General features: G+C 31.5%; 2 protein-coding genes across 2 annotated transcripts; one reads left to right on the top strand and one right to left on the bottom strand.

Annotated features, from left to right (window-relative positions):
- Positions 1-1,224: 1,224 nt before the first annotated feature.
- On the bottom strand, positions 1,225-4,057 carry LOC143080578 (toll-like receptor 4). Its single transcript, XM_076256480.1, has one exon. It carries the CDS (start codon positions 3,909-3,911, stop codon positions 1,425-1,427), a length of 2,487 nt encoding a protein of 828 aa, XP_076112595.1. The 5' UTR covers positions 3,912-4,057; the 3' UTR covers positions 1,225-1,424.
- Positions 4,058-6,316: 2,259 nt separating this feature from the next.
- On the top strand, positions 6,317-17,648 carry LOC143080577 (perlucin-like). Its single transcript, XM_076256479.1, has 5 exons — positions 6,317-6,437; positions 9,653-9,744; positions 11,600-11,693; positions 16,280-16,487; positions 17,569-17,648. The coding sequence occupies exons 1-5, from the start codon at positions 6,395-6,397 to the stop codon at positions 17,606-17,608; spliced, it is 477 nt and encodes a 158-aa protein (XP_076112594.1). The 5' UTR covers positions 6,317-6,394; the 3' UTR covers positions 17,609-17,648.
- Positions 17,649-18,624: the final 976 nt, after the last annotated feature.

Raw genomic sequence — 18,624 nt, 5'->3', positions numbered from 1 at the left:
TTCTCCTCCTAATGACAAACCAACATATTCCCTTCTATTTTTTGTTTATATAGTATATGGCTTTCCATACATAATAAAATGCTATGCATGAATGAACTCTCGTTGTACATGAAATATTTTAGTGAAATTAATGTGTTATACCACCAAATCACAGTACGTCACATATCGTTGCATACGAAAAAGAATAGAACAAAAATATTTCTTAAATTTGACAGTTGTAGGTATTAACTCCTACATTTCATTGCAGTAAAACATTGCAAAATGAAATTATGTGTTAGGTAAATAGTTAATCAAAGGTACCAGGGTTATGATTTAATATGCCAGACGCGCATTTCGTCTAGATAAGACTCGCCAGTGACGCTCAGATCAAAATAGTTATAAAGCCAAAAAGTACAAAGTTGAATAGCATTGAGGACCCAAAAAAACAAAAAAATATTTCAAATACGGCTAATGTAATCTATTCCTGAGGTAAGAACATCCTTATAGCAGAACAATATGAATAATTGAGAAAAGTAAAAACATCAACATAATAATATAAATGATTGCGTACGTAAACATGTATGTAATGGCAATATAAACAATTAAGCACAATTAATATGTTGATAAGACGATATGGATAATTGAGTTAATTAAACAATGTCACTATTCAGGTCAAATAGCCTGTTGGTGCCCCATGGGCATGGATACAAAATAATGATAAAATCGCTCATAATCACCTGCATTCACCGTTGCTAAATAGTTTGGTAACAACTTTGCCTTGTTCTATTCCAAGACGATCGCAGATTTTCTGTTAAATACATCGGCATGATGATATGTACAATTGAACAGAGTAAACACATTGTCATGACAATATGAACAATTGAGCAAAATTAACACATTGTCATCACAATATAAAACAAATTAGTAAAGTGAACATATTGAAATTACACAGTGAATAATTGAGTTAAGCAAACACATTGTCATAACAATATGAGTAAATTTGTAAGGTAAAAACATTATCATGACAATATGAATGATGGAGTAAAGTACCTACATTGTAAATGCAATATGAATAAAAGAGTAAAGTAAACACATTGTCGTGCCAAAAGAGGAGAAAGTATCCATTGTAATGACAATTGAAATGCATGAAGTAGCACGTGTCACTGGACACACAACATGCAATAAATGGACATTTGAATCAGTCTATTCTATAAAATCGGTAACCATAGATATACAATTCATAAATCGCCACTAATATTTGTATTATAGCTTGCATGCTAGTAGGTTGAAAATACCAATTTAAAATAAAAATATCAGTAAACAATAAAATTCATGCAGATTACATATGAAGGTAAATGACCAACGTATTGGGTTCCTTCAGATAGTTGACACTTTATATTTGGTTTTCATGACTGTAATGAGCGTTGAAATTAGTCACTGATATTTCATTTAGGCTGGTTTAAGAATAGCCACAGCTTCAGTTTATTCCAGGTATTTTCAAGACCATTTTCGTTCATAGGCCATTCAATAAGAGCTATGTCTTTCCACAACATTGCTAATTCGTGTGGAATTTCTTCCGTCTGTAAATCTTTTGTTATAACTATTATTTTCTGTAAATTTTGTGAAAAGTGATGATATTTTGCCCTTTCGATTGCGTATTCTCCCCACGAATCATGTTGAAACGAAGAAGTTACAAGAAATATAATATGCCTGCTCTGTTCGATACTATCGGCTATTACATCAGCTATAGGTTTTCCAACAGTAAAATCTCTGTGTTGTATACACATTTGCAGCCCCCATTTTCTTTCTAATTTTGGCATTAGTACATATTTTATCCATGGAAGGTCATTTTCCGGATAAAACACAAAAACATCATACTTAAAATTTACACAAATGTCCTTTTCTAAGCTATTTCTGAAGCGTTTGTATAAATAAAATGAAATTCTCCATCTGAAACTATACACAAGTGTAAAAGGAAAGAAAATCGCAATAAATGTCAAAAACAATCCGAGTACTGCTTTAAGCCACAGTTTGCTGTTACATCCTGCATACAAATGATTGAAATGTAAGAAAGCATAATGTGTATCATTTTCTTTAGAATTTTGAAGGATACATTTGTATGTTCCATTTGCATCAAGCGTAACGTGTTTATTATTAAGCCAAAGTATGAAGTCAGAGTTTGTACAGTCACAAACGAACGCATTATTATCCAAATATAGCTTGAATCCTTGTCCCATACCTCTGAAAAAATTTTGAAAGGTGCTATTTATATTGGTAAGAAGGTTGTTTGTCATGTCCAGTTCCTTAAGCTTTGACAATTTTGTAATTGCTAGTGGAATTGTTCGGAAAAGGTTACTTGATAAATTCAAAAACGTTAATGTTTTTATATTATCAAAGACATTTTGACGCAGTTCCCACAAAAAATTATTTGAAATGTCTAATTTTTCGGTTCCTAAAACGTAATTAAAAACATTCTTCTCCATTTTGTTGGTGATGTAGAGATTTGTGTGCTCCATTATCAGTGTTGAGAGTTTTGTCAATGGATGCAAATGCAATGTGTTGAACACTACTCGGGAATCAATTCCTGTAACATCCAAATAATCTATTTCCGAACCATTCAATAATTTTGCCTGGTCAACAGTTTGACAAAAAGATACATCAAAACGACTTATACTTGTGTTTTCCGATATTACCCATAATACTGGCTCACCGGCATGAAAAATATGACTCATTTGTACGACTTGTATGGATGAGGGTAATGTAATGACTCTTTCTGGTGGAAAACCACTGATATTGTAATTCAGATGGTGCGAGTAATTAATAAAACCTAAAGGTATAAATGAATAGTCAAACCTCAAAAGATTTGTGGTTCTCGCAAAAAACTGTTTTATATTGTCAAGTTGGTGTCCGTTAAACAACGAGAATCTATTTTTAGACAGTGATATATAACGCAGACAGGCAGGTCTGTCCATTGTTAAAAGTGATCCATTTTCAAAGTCTATAATATTATTATTTGAAACATCGAGAACATGTACACAAATTGTTTTCAAGTACTTCATCATTTCTGCTGTTATATTAACTTCATACCTGTATGTGCTGTTATTTATAATCGATTCATCATTCACGTGATGAAAGTTGATCATTTCCATTGTGCGTTGTGATAGCGGTTTTAGAAGCTGGAAAGCTTGGATGGGATGCATGTAAGTCTCCGATAAATCTAACACTTTAAGATTTGGGAACGGTTCCAGTAAACCAATGTCAACTTTTACAAACTGTCGACATTTACTTAAGTACAAATATTCAACACTAGAATTGAAATTTTCAAACATGATGTTATTCATAACGCGTACCTGGCAATGGTTAAATTCCAATTTGAGGAGTTTTCCCATTTTCATAAATCCTTTTCCAAACATTGGGAATGGTGCAAGATCAATCGAAAAATTTTCTAACTTCCTCAGTTCTGCGAATGCTGGATCTGGATAAATTGTCCAGTCTTCTTGATCCGATAAATTCATATTTCTACTGACGTCTAGCACTATTAAATTCGGTATAAAACTGAATAGTTTGGAAGTGAACATTGACAACGTTATATTATTTCCCGCCATTTCTAATACTTGTAATGAGAACAATCCTTCGAATGCATTCATCTGTAGAATATTCAATTTATTGTCATTAATTGTGAGTTTAATCAATACACTCAAATTCTTGAAAGTGCCGTTTTCGATTATTTGTATGTCGTTTTGGTCAAGAATAAGTTCATTAATATCTACATGTAGATGTTTTGGAACCTCTTTTAAACCTCTGTTTGAATAATCTGCTATCACGAATTTGTTTACTGCTCCTTCGGATGTCGACGAAACGTTTGCAGTAAAAATGCACAAAACTGTAAGAAAGAATCCCACAATTATATCGATAGTAATTCCCAAATTCATGTTTAAAAGTTATTATACTATATAGTAAGATTCTTTGCAGATAGGAAGAATTCCATTAATCTCTTATTCATTATGTTCATGATGATGTTACGAAAAGAAAACAGTACATATATGTCTTAGTATGAGAAAATCAGTCGTGTGTAAGAATGCAGATCTGTTTAAGGAACAAATTCTTCACTTAACACGCATATTCATTCATTGATCGAAATTTATTGAAATTTTATACCTCACTGGAGTTTTATATATTCAAACATAATTATATGAAACTTTATTGTGTGTAAATTTAAGATGGATTTAAAATAGGTAATGTTTTGACATGCATTTAAAGTAGGTACATTTTATAACTGAGTAAATAAATAACATTTCTTAAAAATTGCCGTGATAGAAATGTCCTTGAAGGTTGTTACTTACAAAATACCAGAAGAATTTTCAAAAAGGTATAATTTTCAATTTGAGTATTTGTTAATCGTGTGTCCGCCGATATATGTAAATACAAAGATGGCGTCCATTAATCAGTGTATGACATATACAAATTGGTCTCTAACATGTCAGAATATGAGAATATCATTTTGTCAACCTTGCAATACTTCTTTAGATGACATATTGGAGGGCGATGAGAAGTTCTCTCTCGAACGCTCACTCCAATATCATGTATATTTTAAGAGCATAGACCTGAAGCAGGACACTCTACTGTTTCTACTCGGTACGGAAGACAATCTCTTAGATAATAAAATTGAGAATTAAAATGTGAAATGTTTCAAAGAGACAGAAACCCGACCAAACATAGAGAAATTCTCGCTTGGATACACACATTATTATCCTGTATATTATACGAGCATATACATGAAGCTTAGAAGGCACTCTATTTAACAAAAAAGCTCCTTTCAACTGATTTTTGTTATTTTGTTGTGTTTTTGCAACAATGTCCCCGGTTAAGAAAGGTTTCATATTGCATACAGTATTAGGAAAACAGATTAACACACTCAAACTTAAATTAACAACTAATCCATGGAAATGAGGTCAAGGTCAGATGACAACTGCCAGTTGGACATGTACACTTTACAATAATGCCATATACCAAATATTGTAGACCTATTACATCCCGTATAAGACAAATAAAATGAGATCGAGGTAAAGTGAAAACTATGTGACGAGCATAAGGACCTTGCAAGTTAAGCACATACCAACTAGAGTTATCTTTTAATTCATGATAAGAGAGAAATTAACATTACAAAAAATATTTTGTTTTCTTTCAAGAAGTAATTGAACCATGTAAAAGGTAAAATAACAAAAATACTGAACTCCGAAGAAAATTCAAAACGGAAAGTCCCTAATCAAATGGCAAAATCAAATGATTAAATACATCAAACGAATGGAAAACAACTGTTATATTCTTGACTTGGTACAGACATTCTCAACGTAGAAAATGGTGGATTAAACCTGGTAGTTTTACAGCACTAAACCTCTCAGTTGTATGGTAGTCGCATCAAATTCATTTTATTTAACGACGCATGAACAATAGTTATCAAAGGTACATTGATTATAATTTAATACGCCAGACGCGCGTTTCGTCTACTCAAGACTCATCAGTGACGCTCATGAAAACGAAACCAACCAATAGCAGGCTAATTGAATTACATTTTCCGAAAAGGATTTGATTCATGTCTTTCACTTGCCTTTTTGGTACAAATAAATAAAATCGGATGTTCACGTTTATGGATTTTATGCAATGAATCAACGCACCATATTTTTTCGTTTTCGTTTATTAAGTTTACCAAGAAACAGAGAACTTTACAGATAATCCCAATAAAGTAACCAACCCACACAGACAAAAAAAAAGATATACTTGCATTTCCATTAACCAAACCTTTTAATGGTTTATGTTCCATTTTTATTGCATTTTTGAATTGTATGATTCTTATGAAAGTTTATCTCCCTTCCAACTTTAATTGATGATGTATGGCTTTTTCACAACGAGGTGGCTTTAAATTATCAGTTGTTAATTCAAATACCATATTGTTATAATAAAATTTAAAGATTAGTTGATTGTTGTCTGTTTACGCTACTACATATATCTTCATAACGTCTGTAATAATTTACAAAAACATTTCTGCAGTCGAATAAGTCAAATTTTGAACGGACTTTTTCACGAGATAACAGTCGCGAGGTTATCTCAAAACCAAGACACATTAGTCTAAATCCGAAGCAAACCAGTAGTAATTGTTCATGCTACAAAATACAATATTTGCTTCCATTTCATATTTTGACTCAGTCTTACACTCGACCTCTAGCACTCCAGACGAGCACACTTCCGCGAGAACAATTAGTCAGTTGAAAGTATAAAATAAGTAATTCCAGACAAACATGTAAAACAGAATACTTGATTTCACTAATCAAACAAAGCCTATATATATTATATACAAGTCAAACCAGTCATCTATATATGTATTCTTATCGCTTAACTAAGCTTGTCGACTTCTGTCATGACTCTCGCTGTACTGTTTGGGATTTTCTTCCTCCTTTCAGGTAAGAATGATATGTTTGAAAAGGCCAAAGGCTCTTGACTTGGTACGGATACAAAAAATGCGGCGGAGTTAAATGTTTTTTGACATCTCAACCCTATCCCTTTACTTCTAACCAATATAGAAAAAACATTCACCAAACAGCAATACGCACAGTAAAACTCTGTTCAAAAGAAGTTCGAGTCATATTTAGAAGAGCGGATGTCCTGCATACTGGTCTAGTCTAGCCAATTTGACTTTTTTTGTATTGTTTGGAATGGGTTTGCTCGTAAAATCCATATACATATACATGTAATGTACTGCAAGGAGTTTAATTCCTGTCTCCATTATAGCTAGTGAAAAAATCAAAACTAAACATTTTGTTTCTTTCTTCATCAGCAACAACACGCAGTCGGATTTCCAGTGACACTAGAACAATAGAAAAATCACTCTTCTTATAAAAGAGATAGAAAAGGTAGAAAAAAGGAGAGACAATTTACGCATAAAAACCGATATGCATAGGGATGAATATCTCTCAAAACACAAAACCATTATATAACTTTTATACAACCACTATAAGTAAAGTATATGTTAAAGCTAAATTTGTTAATATATGAATTTTTAATTGCCAAACATGCTGTTAATTGAACAATCTATTGTTCAACATAGGGGTGTGTAAAAAACTGCCAGATTTGACTGCATATTTATCTTTTTTTTTTGAAAAATATATATATCAAACCCTAATGATGCAGCTTTCTGAGTATTGAATTTTTAACGTGTTCCGAAATGTAGTTTTGTCACAAGAATTTTTCAAAGTTGGGTCATTTTGTCTATATGAATGTCGGCAAATTCGTATGATCGAGCACACCGACAAGTGTATCGTTGGGACAACTCGATATAATGTAATCAATATACGTGACAAATAACCTAATGTGAAGTTTATTAAACTCATCATAACATAATTGATCAACACATTATATTTGAAAAACATGAGTCCTATAATATAACACTTTAAAGGTTCATATCATTTACATTCAACGTTTATATTGGATTTTCTTTTACTACAATGTAACCTCGAGGTTAAACGTTGGTAGTAAAAAAAAAATCCCAGAAAAATGTTGAATGATATTGTAAATGATATGAACCTTCGAATTCTTATAATATCGGAATAGAAAAAACGTGATCCGAATTAACCATGCACGTGTGTTGAAGAAGACTTTGCACTTTTATGAAGTACAGGGGGTAAGGTGTTTTTCTAAAACAATATTATGATCACAAATTTGAGGAATTTTGTTGGCAATTCTTTAAAACAAACACTACATATAGGAAAGTATATGTTAAATCTCAATGTATTATTATTATGAAAAAACCTTCCCCCTCCCCCGGTTTGGCATGTAATGGTTGAAACCCAAGGTGATTCGCACTAACTACCTAAAAGGGGGCCCGCTCCAGTCTTGGGTCAGTGATTTAGTATATACTAGTAATAAACAAAATATTGTCTCATACGAAAAGGTCGGCCGAGCAACCTGCACAGCCAAGCTTGTCTTGCAAAACAGCCAAGATTTACAAAACATTTCCAACAAAAACCTTCAGTTGTGCAATCTGACTGGTATCTAATTATCTCTACTGATAAATAATGCAACACTAATTACACATTTAAGTTTTGGAAGGATTTTATTCACAAAGAATGTTTCTCATTGATGTACATTTCTATGCTGCTGTCTTTTCGGAGTTTATATTGGAAATTAAAAATTGTTGCATGAAAGAGTCTAGCTCCACATTCCTATACATATGATTGTCATATGTACGTGAGAATCATTCCATAAAACATCCGTTTGATATCCTGTCAATGCCAGACACTGTCTAGTGTGGAAAATCTGGCTAAACTTTTGCTGGATCAGACACTTGAATCTTACATCGTTATTGATGTTAAGCAATTAGTTTAACGGGCCATCCGGAACTGTTGGATTTTATGACAGTCTTCCTTCCATACAGAACATCACTGCAAAATAATTTGAACATTCAATTAGGTGATTATAATATTATTTGGCAATCCAAAGAGAACCTGAAAATATTAGACCAACGTACGTTTGAACAGAGATGCTAAAAACAACCCCAAAAAACCCAGCCATTTTACTTTACGATCAACTTGAAAAAGTAGTTAGTTGCATGTCCTATCATCTTTTGGTTGTAGACCCCGATAAATATAATCTAAATTTCGTAGCATTTTCACTACCCCCCTTTTTTTTAACTGAATTTGTTCAAGGTAAAGTGGTTTTACCCCTTTTCAGATTTCAGTATGTCATGTTGTATATATTTTATAAATTAGATGAATTTCTAGTAAGTTTCTACGATATTCTTTATCATTTGGCAAAATACTATGCATCTGAATTAAATTGTTTACTATTTGAAAAAGCGCGACTTCTTATACATTAATTTACCTCCCATTATTTCACATAGCAACACAAATTAAAAACTGCCAATCTTTGCTGCATATCAATTTTTTTCCCCGATAAAAATATATATCATGCAACATAATCAACTTTACAAATTGGGAGAAAATCAAGGTGTTCCGACCATTGGATAGTATTTAAAAAAAATAATGAAAGGATGGCATGATTACAAGTTTGATCCCTGACGACACTGAAAATCGAAAATTCACGCATTTACCTATCATATGATTATACGATGAGGTGATAAACTTAACAAGAAATAATTTACCTGATTCGTTATCATATTCACATTATGTTGGCACGTCTAAGTTCGTTTATGCTAGCTCATTTTAAACAAGCTAAACAATTACAGCATCATCCGTTTTTTTTTTACCGATTACCTCTAGTCACTGTTTACAAGGGAGGAAATGTTTTGTAACCAGTTCGCCCACTGAAACATGCCTTGAGTGCTTCTCTGCAAGTGCCGGTTGAAATTTGTCATAAGAATACGTAAACAAATACGTCACCAAAACAATCATTGACAAATTTATGGAACATTGCATGTAATGATAACAAATAGACACCAATAAAGAATCAATACCACAAATAGTAAAAAAAATTGTAACAATATTAAAACGGCATTAATTCTTCATTGTCACACGACAGAAGCTCAATATCATTTTTATTGTCTTTTAAGATTTTTAAATCTAATTCATAAATCTAATATATTTCTAGTGTAAAATGTGATACACAAAGTCTTCGGCAAACGTCTTTTATAATTTACTTCACCTTTCATATATGTATTTAGATGTTTCGAGTGAGTGTCAACTCGGATGGCAGCATTATGAGAAAACCTGTTACTGGTTTAGTACTACGACATTACCATGGCATTCAGCAGCGGTAAGTTCAAAATTTGATTATAAAATGAGACAAAAATGCAAAAACACTGACAATAATGTATTAAATCTGACGAGATAAAGGAAAAATAAAGGCCACTGAATTTATATTTAGAATATCACAAAATAGATGACCACCAATCAGATTTTGAAAATGTCAAATATTTGTCAGAAAACATAATATTTTTTCTAGGTACAAACATATGTTTGGGTGAAAACTGATAAAAAGTAAATTAAAAATGTTAAGAGTTGTCATCCTCCAGTTATTGGCACTAAAATAAAACATGATACACAAATAGATCCTTTCGAGAGGAATTCTAATATGACGTGCTTCTTTAGCTTTGTAAAAAAACCATGCTCTAAATTAAAAAAAGAACTGTTTGCACATACGTATATTGACTACTTTTGAATAATGAATTTTATTAAAATGTCATGTATCTAATATATTTCATTAACGTAAAACACTTCCAAACTTTTAAATGATGCACATATTGTTACTACTTCATTTATCATGATTTCATCAACATAAAACACTTCCAAACTCTTAAATGATGCACATAGTGTTGCTACTTTATTTATCATGACTGTAATGTGTTGCAATTCGAAATAGACATATTTGACATAGATACGACAACAGTTCATTCTGGCTGTTCAAACACCTTCTTCTTAAAATCACAATGCCAGTCGTTTGCTTGTTTACAAAAAAGGGAGGTTCAGGGAAGAGCATACACAAGCACGCTATACTTATACACATCAGACATAGAAATTACCTTAATTGCACTAATCAGAATCTAAATAATTGATGCAAGCTATACTTTATTGTAGTTTTTACGTGGGTAGGTATTATATTCGTGTTACCTTGGCCCTCAATATTGCTCGGTCCAAAATAATCACGAATATAATGTCTACCAATGTTTAAACAACAATAAAGTATAGCTTGCATAAATTATTTATTAATTTTCTGTAAGATCTAAAAATCCCTTTAATACTATTTTCGTTCTCTGATATCTTTTTATGATCCACCTTTTGTTCTGTGCGTCCGTCCATTGTCTGTCCCGTTTCATGTAAAAGGTAGTTTAAGGTGAAGTTAAAGTCCAATCAACTTGAACGTTAATACACATGTTCGTTATGATATCATCTTTCTAATATTAATACCAAATAAGACTTTAACCCCATTTTCACGGTCCACTGAATTTTAAAAAATTACAGTGTGAGTGAGGTATCGGTGTACTCTGTACACATTCTTGTGTCTTATTTTTTAAGTCTTCTTTTGACATTATTCTAAGACAAGATCTCTTAAATGAAAAAATTCCAAGAAAGATTCAGAGTCAACAACTGAACAAACTATATGCAGTTAATAAGTATTTGCATTGACATATTTTGATGATGCTATTTATAGTTCAGTATACGGTATGATTGTTGAGGCCATACAGGGACCTATATTGTTTCTAGTATTATTGCTTATCATCGGGTATTCCGAACTAATGTGGATAGTTACGTCTCATTATCAATTATAAATTATTTTTCAAAACATATTTCTGAATGTGTGTAGTTTTATCGAAATTGTCTATACATCTCCGAATTAATCATTACGCCTCCTAGTAACTATTTAAATTGCTTTATTTTCATATTGAATAAATTCAAATGATTGAGGAAACTCTGACTCTGAGATTAACTTTCCATCATGTAACTCAATTGAAGTATGAGTTAGATTAATACCTTATTTATGAATTATGACCATTTACTCCTATTCAATGAGATATCATTGTGTGTTTTTTTTTTTTATGTTATTCACTATTGTGCAAGGTATTTTTTAAAAATTTCTATTGATATGAGTACAATCTTCTTTTGAAAAAAAGAGTTCCTGTAGAAGCCATGGAGCTGAGTTAGCTTCAGTTCTAACGGCTGCGGAGAATGCCTACCTCAGATATTTTGCAGCTGCGTTTGGACACAGTAAGTCTTTAAAAGGAAGGAGTATTTAATATTTAAGGGTTTCTAATCTATAAAGTTTCCTTGTAGATGTATAAACTAATTTATACCGTCTCTTAAAAGGTCAAAAATGTAAATGGGAATTTTCAATTTATCTGCTTGATAAAAATAAAAAAAAAACCATTTTGTTTTAAAAAGGGCATTAACTGTAAAATTAATGTTCACCGATTAAACTCAAATTCTCAAATTTTATTTATAACATACTTAACCGTATTTCCATATTAAAAAAGTCTATTAGGTGTAATACCACCATTGATTTTCCCCTTTTGGTCCGAGTACACAGTTATCGTCCTTTGATTTTCGTTGTCCACGAATATAGTCCTTAGTGTGGACAGTGTGTTACTTGCCAATTTTTGTTATACCCCTTCCAAATTTATTTCTCCATGTTTTATGCCTCATAAAGCAAGTTGGGGGTTGAAATGACACTGTAAAAAAAATTGGATCATAAATATTAATGTAAAGTAGTGATTAGGTCTAGCTGAAAAAGGTCAAAAATTAGCACTTCGGAAGCTGTCAAAAGATTTCAAGACCCCCTTAACATAAAATTGTCCATATTTTGAGTTAGAGCTGATGAAGTTTTCTATAAGTTTGATATAATTTGTCCCAAAAGTAGTACAACACACTGTAAAAATATTATTGAGAAAGCGCAGGTGGGATTTTTTTAATTTTCATTTATTGTCTAAAAGAAATGCACTACGAAATAACTGTGTACTCGGACCTAAGAGGTGAAATCAGGAAATATAGAATCTGTACTTTGGCAACTTCCCTGAATGATTTGATGGTATCAATTTGTCAAATAGCATAAAACTAAAGGATTTAAACTTTTTTTTGATAGAATTTCTGCAAAAATGACCAATTTTGGCATTATATGGTCAAAATAAGCATTTCATAGCTTTTTCAATGTTGATGCATAAGTGGCATTTTGACTTTCTATCTGACATGTTTTCATGTGTCAATTTTTGTGTTTCTATGCTTTAATCCAGTTTTATTACTCATTTGTGAACTCTGAATCTACAGAGAAGAAGATTATCTCAGACAATATGAGCAAAATGTGTTGTATAAATGACCCTCGTCTAACGCCCTGTTTGGATCAAGTTAAATGTGAGGAGCATGGCACATAAAAGTTGAAGTCCACAATAAAGCCCTCACTAAATTTGTATAAAAAGCACTTAACAATGTCTTTTGTACCTGTTTCATTTCACATAATATCTTTCTTTACTTCTGTAGGATAGCATGTGGTTCAAATAAAAGCCTGTTGAGACTAAAATTGCATGCAAGTTTTTCACTAAAAAGTGAAAAATCATTGTATCAGACCATACTGTCTGGTAAAAAAGTTGAATGTAAGAGCCTTTTTGTGCTCAGATTTATTGTATCATGTCACCTGAGTATAGAAATGATAGAAAAGACACAAATTTTTATTTCCTATAGCTTCAATATGCATTTTTAAATGTAAATATGTGCTACGGCCTAAATTGACCTTAAATTATTTTTAGTCTTACTTGGCCTAAGACCCTTTTAAACTAATATGATATGTTATTTGTAAGTTTTCTTTCCATTTAAAGTATATTCAATACATATGTAAGGATTATTTATAATCAAAAAGCTTCACAAATTTAAAATTGCTGGAAAATATTACATCTTTATGTAAGGCCCCCCTTCATTGGAAAACCTCCGTTTTTAGGCACAGGCTCATATAAATTTGACTTTTGAATAATTATGCTAAGTCTGATATATCAAATGAGTACTCTATTGCTTTAAATACATGATATATCATATATTAAGGCATTTTAAAAGTATTTTTTTGCAATATTTAAATCTTAAAAGCCCCAAATGTTGATAGTTGAAATTTCTCAATTTTAACGTCTAAATTTAACACGCAAAGTTGAATATAGAATTAATCATATTGTCTATAATATATATCCTATTGCTATGAAACCTTGTAAGCAGTGTTATAATATATTAAGCTTTAGTCATACCAAGTTTTATTAAGATTGGTCAACTTTTTCTATCCTATTAGGTCCGAGTACACAGTTATCGTCCTTTGAATTTCGTTGTCCACGAATATAGTCCTTAGTGTGGACAGTGTGTTACTTGCCAATTTTGGTTATACCCCTTCCAAATTTATTTCTCCATGTTTTATGCCTCATAAAGCAAGTTGGGGGTTGAAATGACACTGTAAAAAAAATTAGATCATAAATATTAATGTAAATTAGTGATTAGGTCTAGCTGAAAAAGGTAAAAAATTAGCACTTCGGAAGCTGTCAAAAGATTTCAAGACCCCCTTAACATAAAATTGTCCATATTTTGAGTTAGAGCTGATGAAGTTTTCTATAAGTTTGATATAATTTGTCCCAAAAGTAGTACAACACACTGTAAAAATATTATTGAGAAAGCGAAGGTGGGATTTTTTTAATTTTCATTTATTGTCTAAAAGAAATGCACTACGAAATAACTGTGTACTCGGACCTTTTAGTCTTTGTTAAATTTGCACTTTTCAAAAAAATGTGCAGAATTTATCTTTGTTTCAAATAAAGAAATACTTGGCATGAGTAAAGTTTTATCCTGTCCAGTTCTATAGAAAAAAACTCACATAACATTTCATTGCATTTAAGAAAATAACCATCATTGGAAGTTAACCAATCAAATTTCACCCCTTATTTTATCTGTGTACAAGGTTTAGTCACCATGTAACCTCAAGATTACAAAATTTTCTATAGAAATCCCAAATAAAAAATAATGGTGTTTTGAAACACCCAAGACATATGTTTATGACACAGAAATAGTTTTACTGCAATAAAATGTAGGATTGATTACCTACAACTGTCAAATTCAAGGGAATAATTTTTTCGACCTACTTTCGCATACAACCGGATGTGACGTACCATGATTTGGTGGTATTACACCTAGAATAAACAACTTACAATGCATGGGCTCGATAAAATGTATCAGCATTTCGTGTGTATTTTAATCTAGACGCTATCTAATTAACTATCGAGGTGACATACAAGGACTGCTGAAGGTAATCTAACCCGACATATACAAAATAAAGATATCAAAAGAAAGCGAAATTGAGCAAGTGGATCGTTTTTTTTTAGGTCTTTTCGATTTCATATAATGGATTGAAATATATTCCTCTCATCGTTTTTACATACTAGTATATAACAAAGAGTTTTTATAGATCGAATCTGTCAATTATATGGTTAACCCTTGTTTCACTTTTCAACGCCGCACAATACAGGCATAATAAAATGTCGTAAAATCGCATATGTTATTTATTATTGAGCTTTTAAAACTAATGTTAACAAACCGAATCACAAATTAAATAGTAAGGTCGCACCAATAAATGTCCGAAACGATATACTATTAGAAAAATTGGGTAATTTTCAGATTGAAGGAACGTATGCATATGAGTTGCCTAGAGAGGAGTCAAAAACACTGGCCTTAATACAAATGAAATTCTAATATTTCAATGTAAAATTAGAGAATTAGAGACTCAGCTTCTGTGCCACCAAAAATGTTTTTTTTTTATGGAAATCAATAGACACTTTTATGCAATCAAAATACTATTATCCCGATAAAATATTGTTAACCTAGGCACATGCAAGGTTGACAATGTTAATTCGAGGGGTGAAAATCTGCTTATTCACCCTCTCAGATATGTGTTTTTAAAAATTTATTATATTGAATGTTCTGTTATTGCTATCTTTTCAATTTTTTTTTAAATGATAAAGTAGACCTCGATCGTGTACACAACAACAAATCCGGGCATGATAAAACACAAAGTTGATGAACTTGACAAGGGTCTTTGCGAAGGGTAATAGAGTCATGGGCTATAGTAAATATCTCTCTAGTATTAACCAATTAAACTTTAGCATTTTAATATGAAGTATATAATGATATTTATTGTCACATACTGTGAATTATTTGAAGCATGATGGATAAGTTGGTCTTCAAATGATTGATTGGAATAAATTGTGTATTAACAAATGAACGGACCGCGATTAGAAATCCCCTCAATTACGAGGTATGTTACTGTGTTTTCCGTGTAAAGGAAGTTCTTTTAAAACAAAACTTTGTTATAAACAATCCAGAATAAATGTTTAAGTTGGAAGAAATGTGCTACACTATCCTGTAATTTGTGTTCAAGTTGAAATAATAATAGAGAAAAACATCTTTTCATCGGGAAATTGTATAATGAGGAATTTTTATTTCATGACAAATGTGTATTTTTCTAAAAAGTATAACCTTTTGTCGTTGATTTCATAATTAAACCAATTCAAACGAGAACAAATAACAAATTTTATGTTACAGCTAAATCAACTTTGTGATGTCTTTAAAATCATGTTCAACTTTTCATAATGTTTTTTTTTTTATTATATATGAACAGTAAATTATTTTTTTGTTTCTTATTACACTACAATAAATTCATTCCTTGTTACATGTTTACAAAAGTAATTAAAGTTTAATATTCTTTTCATGTATAACAATTCTATTTATCCGGAGAGCTTTTATCAATTATTTTTTTTGGGGTTATACTTGTATATGTATAGGTTACTGGATTGGCGGAGATGATGAAGTTGTTGAAGGATCGTGGACATGGGCAGGCACAGATGCTCCTTTAGATTATAATGACTGGGGCCCAGGGGAACCCGGAGGAGCCAGAAATGAAAACTGTTTGGCGATTTATCACCCTATTAATTATAATTGGGTCGATGCTGATTGCAAGTATCCATCATTCCGATATATATGTGAAAAACCGTAAGTACACTATGTAAGAACGAGACAAGACATTATAAAATGTCGCTAGTATATGAAATATATCGAAATGCATACGTGAAAGTATTAGTTTGCTATTATTTACAGCTAGTAAAAGTATAAATGAATAAAAGATTTGCAGACAAGAAGTGTTATTTGTCTGAGTTTTCAATATATGAATATAAAAAAAGAAGATGTGGTATAATTGCCAATGATACAACAAAATCTAATAAAAAAACGATGGAATAAATTTAATTTCTTTTTACTATTTTTCGTTCGCGTTTTCTTAAGGATAAGCAGAATTAAAATTTATTTCAAACAACTTATTCTTAATTGTTTAATTACAGACTTTGAAGGAGCAATTTAGTTTAAACACATGTATTTATAGTGGATTGGGAAACACGTTTTGCAACTTATATGAATCCCTTTCTACTTGGCTTTTAAATCGTTTAATCGACGTTTTTTTACTTTGTATAAGTAGTTATAAATAGTACTGATTGACTGTGTATGAATGTAATAGTAATCTTATTGTCCCCCGAGGTGCAATATTTGCCCTGAGGCGTAGCCGAGGCCGATAATTGTACCAGAGGTGACAATGAATGTCTCACTATTCTACGAATATCCAATTGGACATTGTTTTATTATACTGAAAGAGACAACAGACAATTAAATCAACTACCGTAATATAAATTGAAGAAACACAACCATATTGTTTAACGTTTACTTCATATGTATTATGAATGCTAAGACTATATACTGCAATGCCATTAATCTTACATATAATAGGTAAAACGCGATGTCCTAACTACCGCAGTATTTCCAATATTCTTTAATCCCGTAGCTGCAGTTGAAATTTCACGAAATATAATGACGCTTGCAGTCAAACAGTTTCAACGAGGGAAAGAAGTTTAAACTACTGACCTGTCTGGAATCAACGCTTGCAATTTGAAAAATTGTGATCTATTGTATTCTTCCTTTACATAGAAAATGATAACTGCTTTGTAAGAAAGAGCAGTTTGACATACTCTTCTATCAAAGGAATTCGCATTCGAATACATTTATGCATTTTTTTTTTAATTTTTAGATATCCTGAATCAGGACCAGGACATGGTATTGGAAAATAGAAATTTAATAAATACCTCTTGGTTTTTATTTGGGTGTCAAGGACGTGTTTTTATTCAATTAACAATATTTAATTATTTTTGAAACTTCGAGTTTTCAAGTATTTCATCATTTCTGTTGCTATATTTACCTACCACCTGTATATACTTTTATTTATTATTGATTCATCATTCACATGATGAAAGTTGATCATTTCCATTGTTCTATTTGAAAGCGGTTTAAAAGCTTGAAAGCTTGAAAGGGGATGCATGTAAGTCTCCGATAAATCTAACACTTTTAGATTTGGGAAAGGTTCCAATTTTGTACATTTTTAACATATCATGAGGCTGGCTTCATTCAGAAACTTCATAGGAAAGAAGATAAAAAGTTTGCAACATCACCTCAATAGATGCTGTTTTCTCACTAAATCATACAAAATTTGGTAACTATGTCGAACGAATCTATCCCATCGAACTAAAGATAAAGGATACAACAGATACAGTTAAGTCTGCCTCATATCTTGACTAGAAATTGACAATAAGGGTCGGTTGAAAAAGACAAAAGAGAAGATTTCAGCTTCCCAAATGTGACCTTTCCGTTTCTATGTAAGAAACTTATTAGCAGCGCCTGCTAAGGAGTATATATCTCCCAATTTGTGACGATATTCATGGGCTTGTATTTCCTATCATGATTTCCTTGCTAGAGGATTACTGCTGACAAGGAAGCTACTAAACCGTGTCGTTTTCGATTATTTGTTTGTCGTTTTGATCAAGAATAAGTTCATCAATGTCTTCTTGCAGATGTTTTGGAACCTCTTTTAGACTTCTGTTTGAATAATCTGCAATCACGAATCTGTTTACTGCTCCTTCGGATCTAGGCAGAACGTTTGCAGTAAAAATGTAAAAAAAAAAACAGTAAAAAACTATAAGAAAGAATCCCACACGTATATCGATAGTAATTCCCAAATTCATGCTTAATAGTTATTATTCAATTAAGTAAGATAGGAAGATTTCTATTTATCTCTTATATGTTGATATTA

Source organism: Mytilus galloprovincialis, chromosome 6, assembly GCF_965363235.1.
Source record: "Mytilus galloprovincialis chromosome 6, xbMytGall1.hap1.1, whole genome shotgun sequence".
In the NCBI taxonomy this organism is placed as follows: domain Eukaryota; kingdom Metazoa; phylum Mollusca; class Bivalvia; order Mytilida; family Mytilidae; genus Mytilus; species Mytilus galloprovincialis.
The sequence above is the reverse complement of the archived record's forward strand: the minus strand, read 5'-3'. Positions and strand labels throughout refer to the sequence as shown.

Bases quoted from the DNA above. Each gene is read 5' to 3' on its own strand.
- LOC143080578 (XM_076256480.1), bottom strand. From the start codon at position 3,911: ATGAATTTGGGAATTACTATCGATATAATTGTGGGATTCTTTCTTACA.
- LOC143080577 (XM_076256479.1), top strand. From the start codon at position 6,395: ATGACTCTCGCTGTACTGTTTGGGATTTTCTTCCTCCTTTCAG. The intron at 6,438-9,652 runs GTAAGAATGATA...ATATGTATTTAG, and splicing joins GATTTTCTTCCTCCTTTCAG to ATGTTTCGAGTGAGTGTCAA. The intron at 16,488-17,568 runs GTAAGTACACTA...TTTAATTTTTAG, and splicing joins CGATATATATGTGAAAAACC to ATATCCTGAATCAGGACCAG.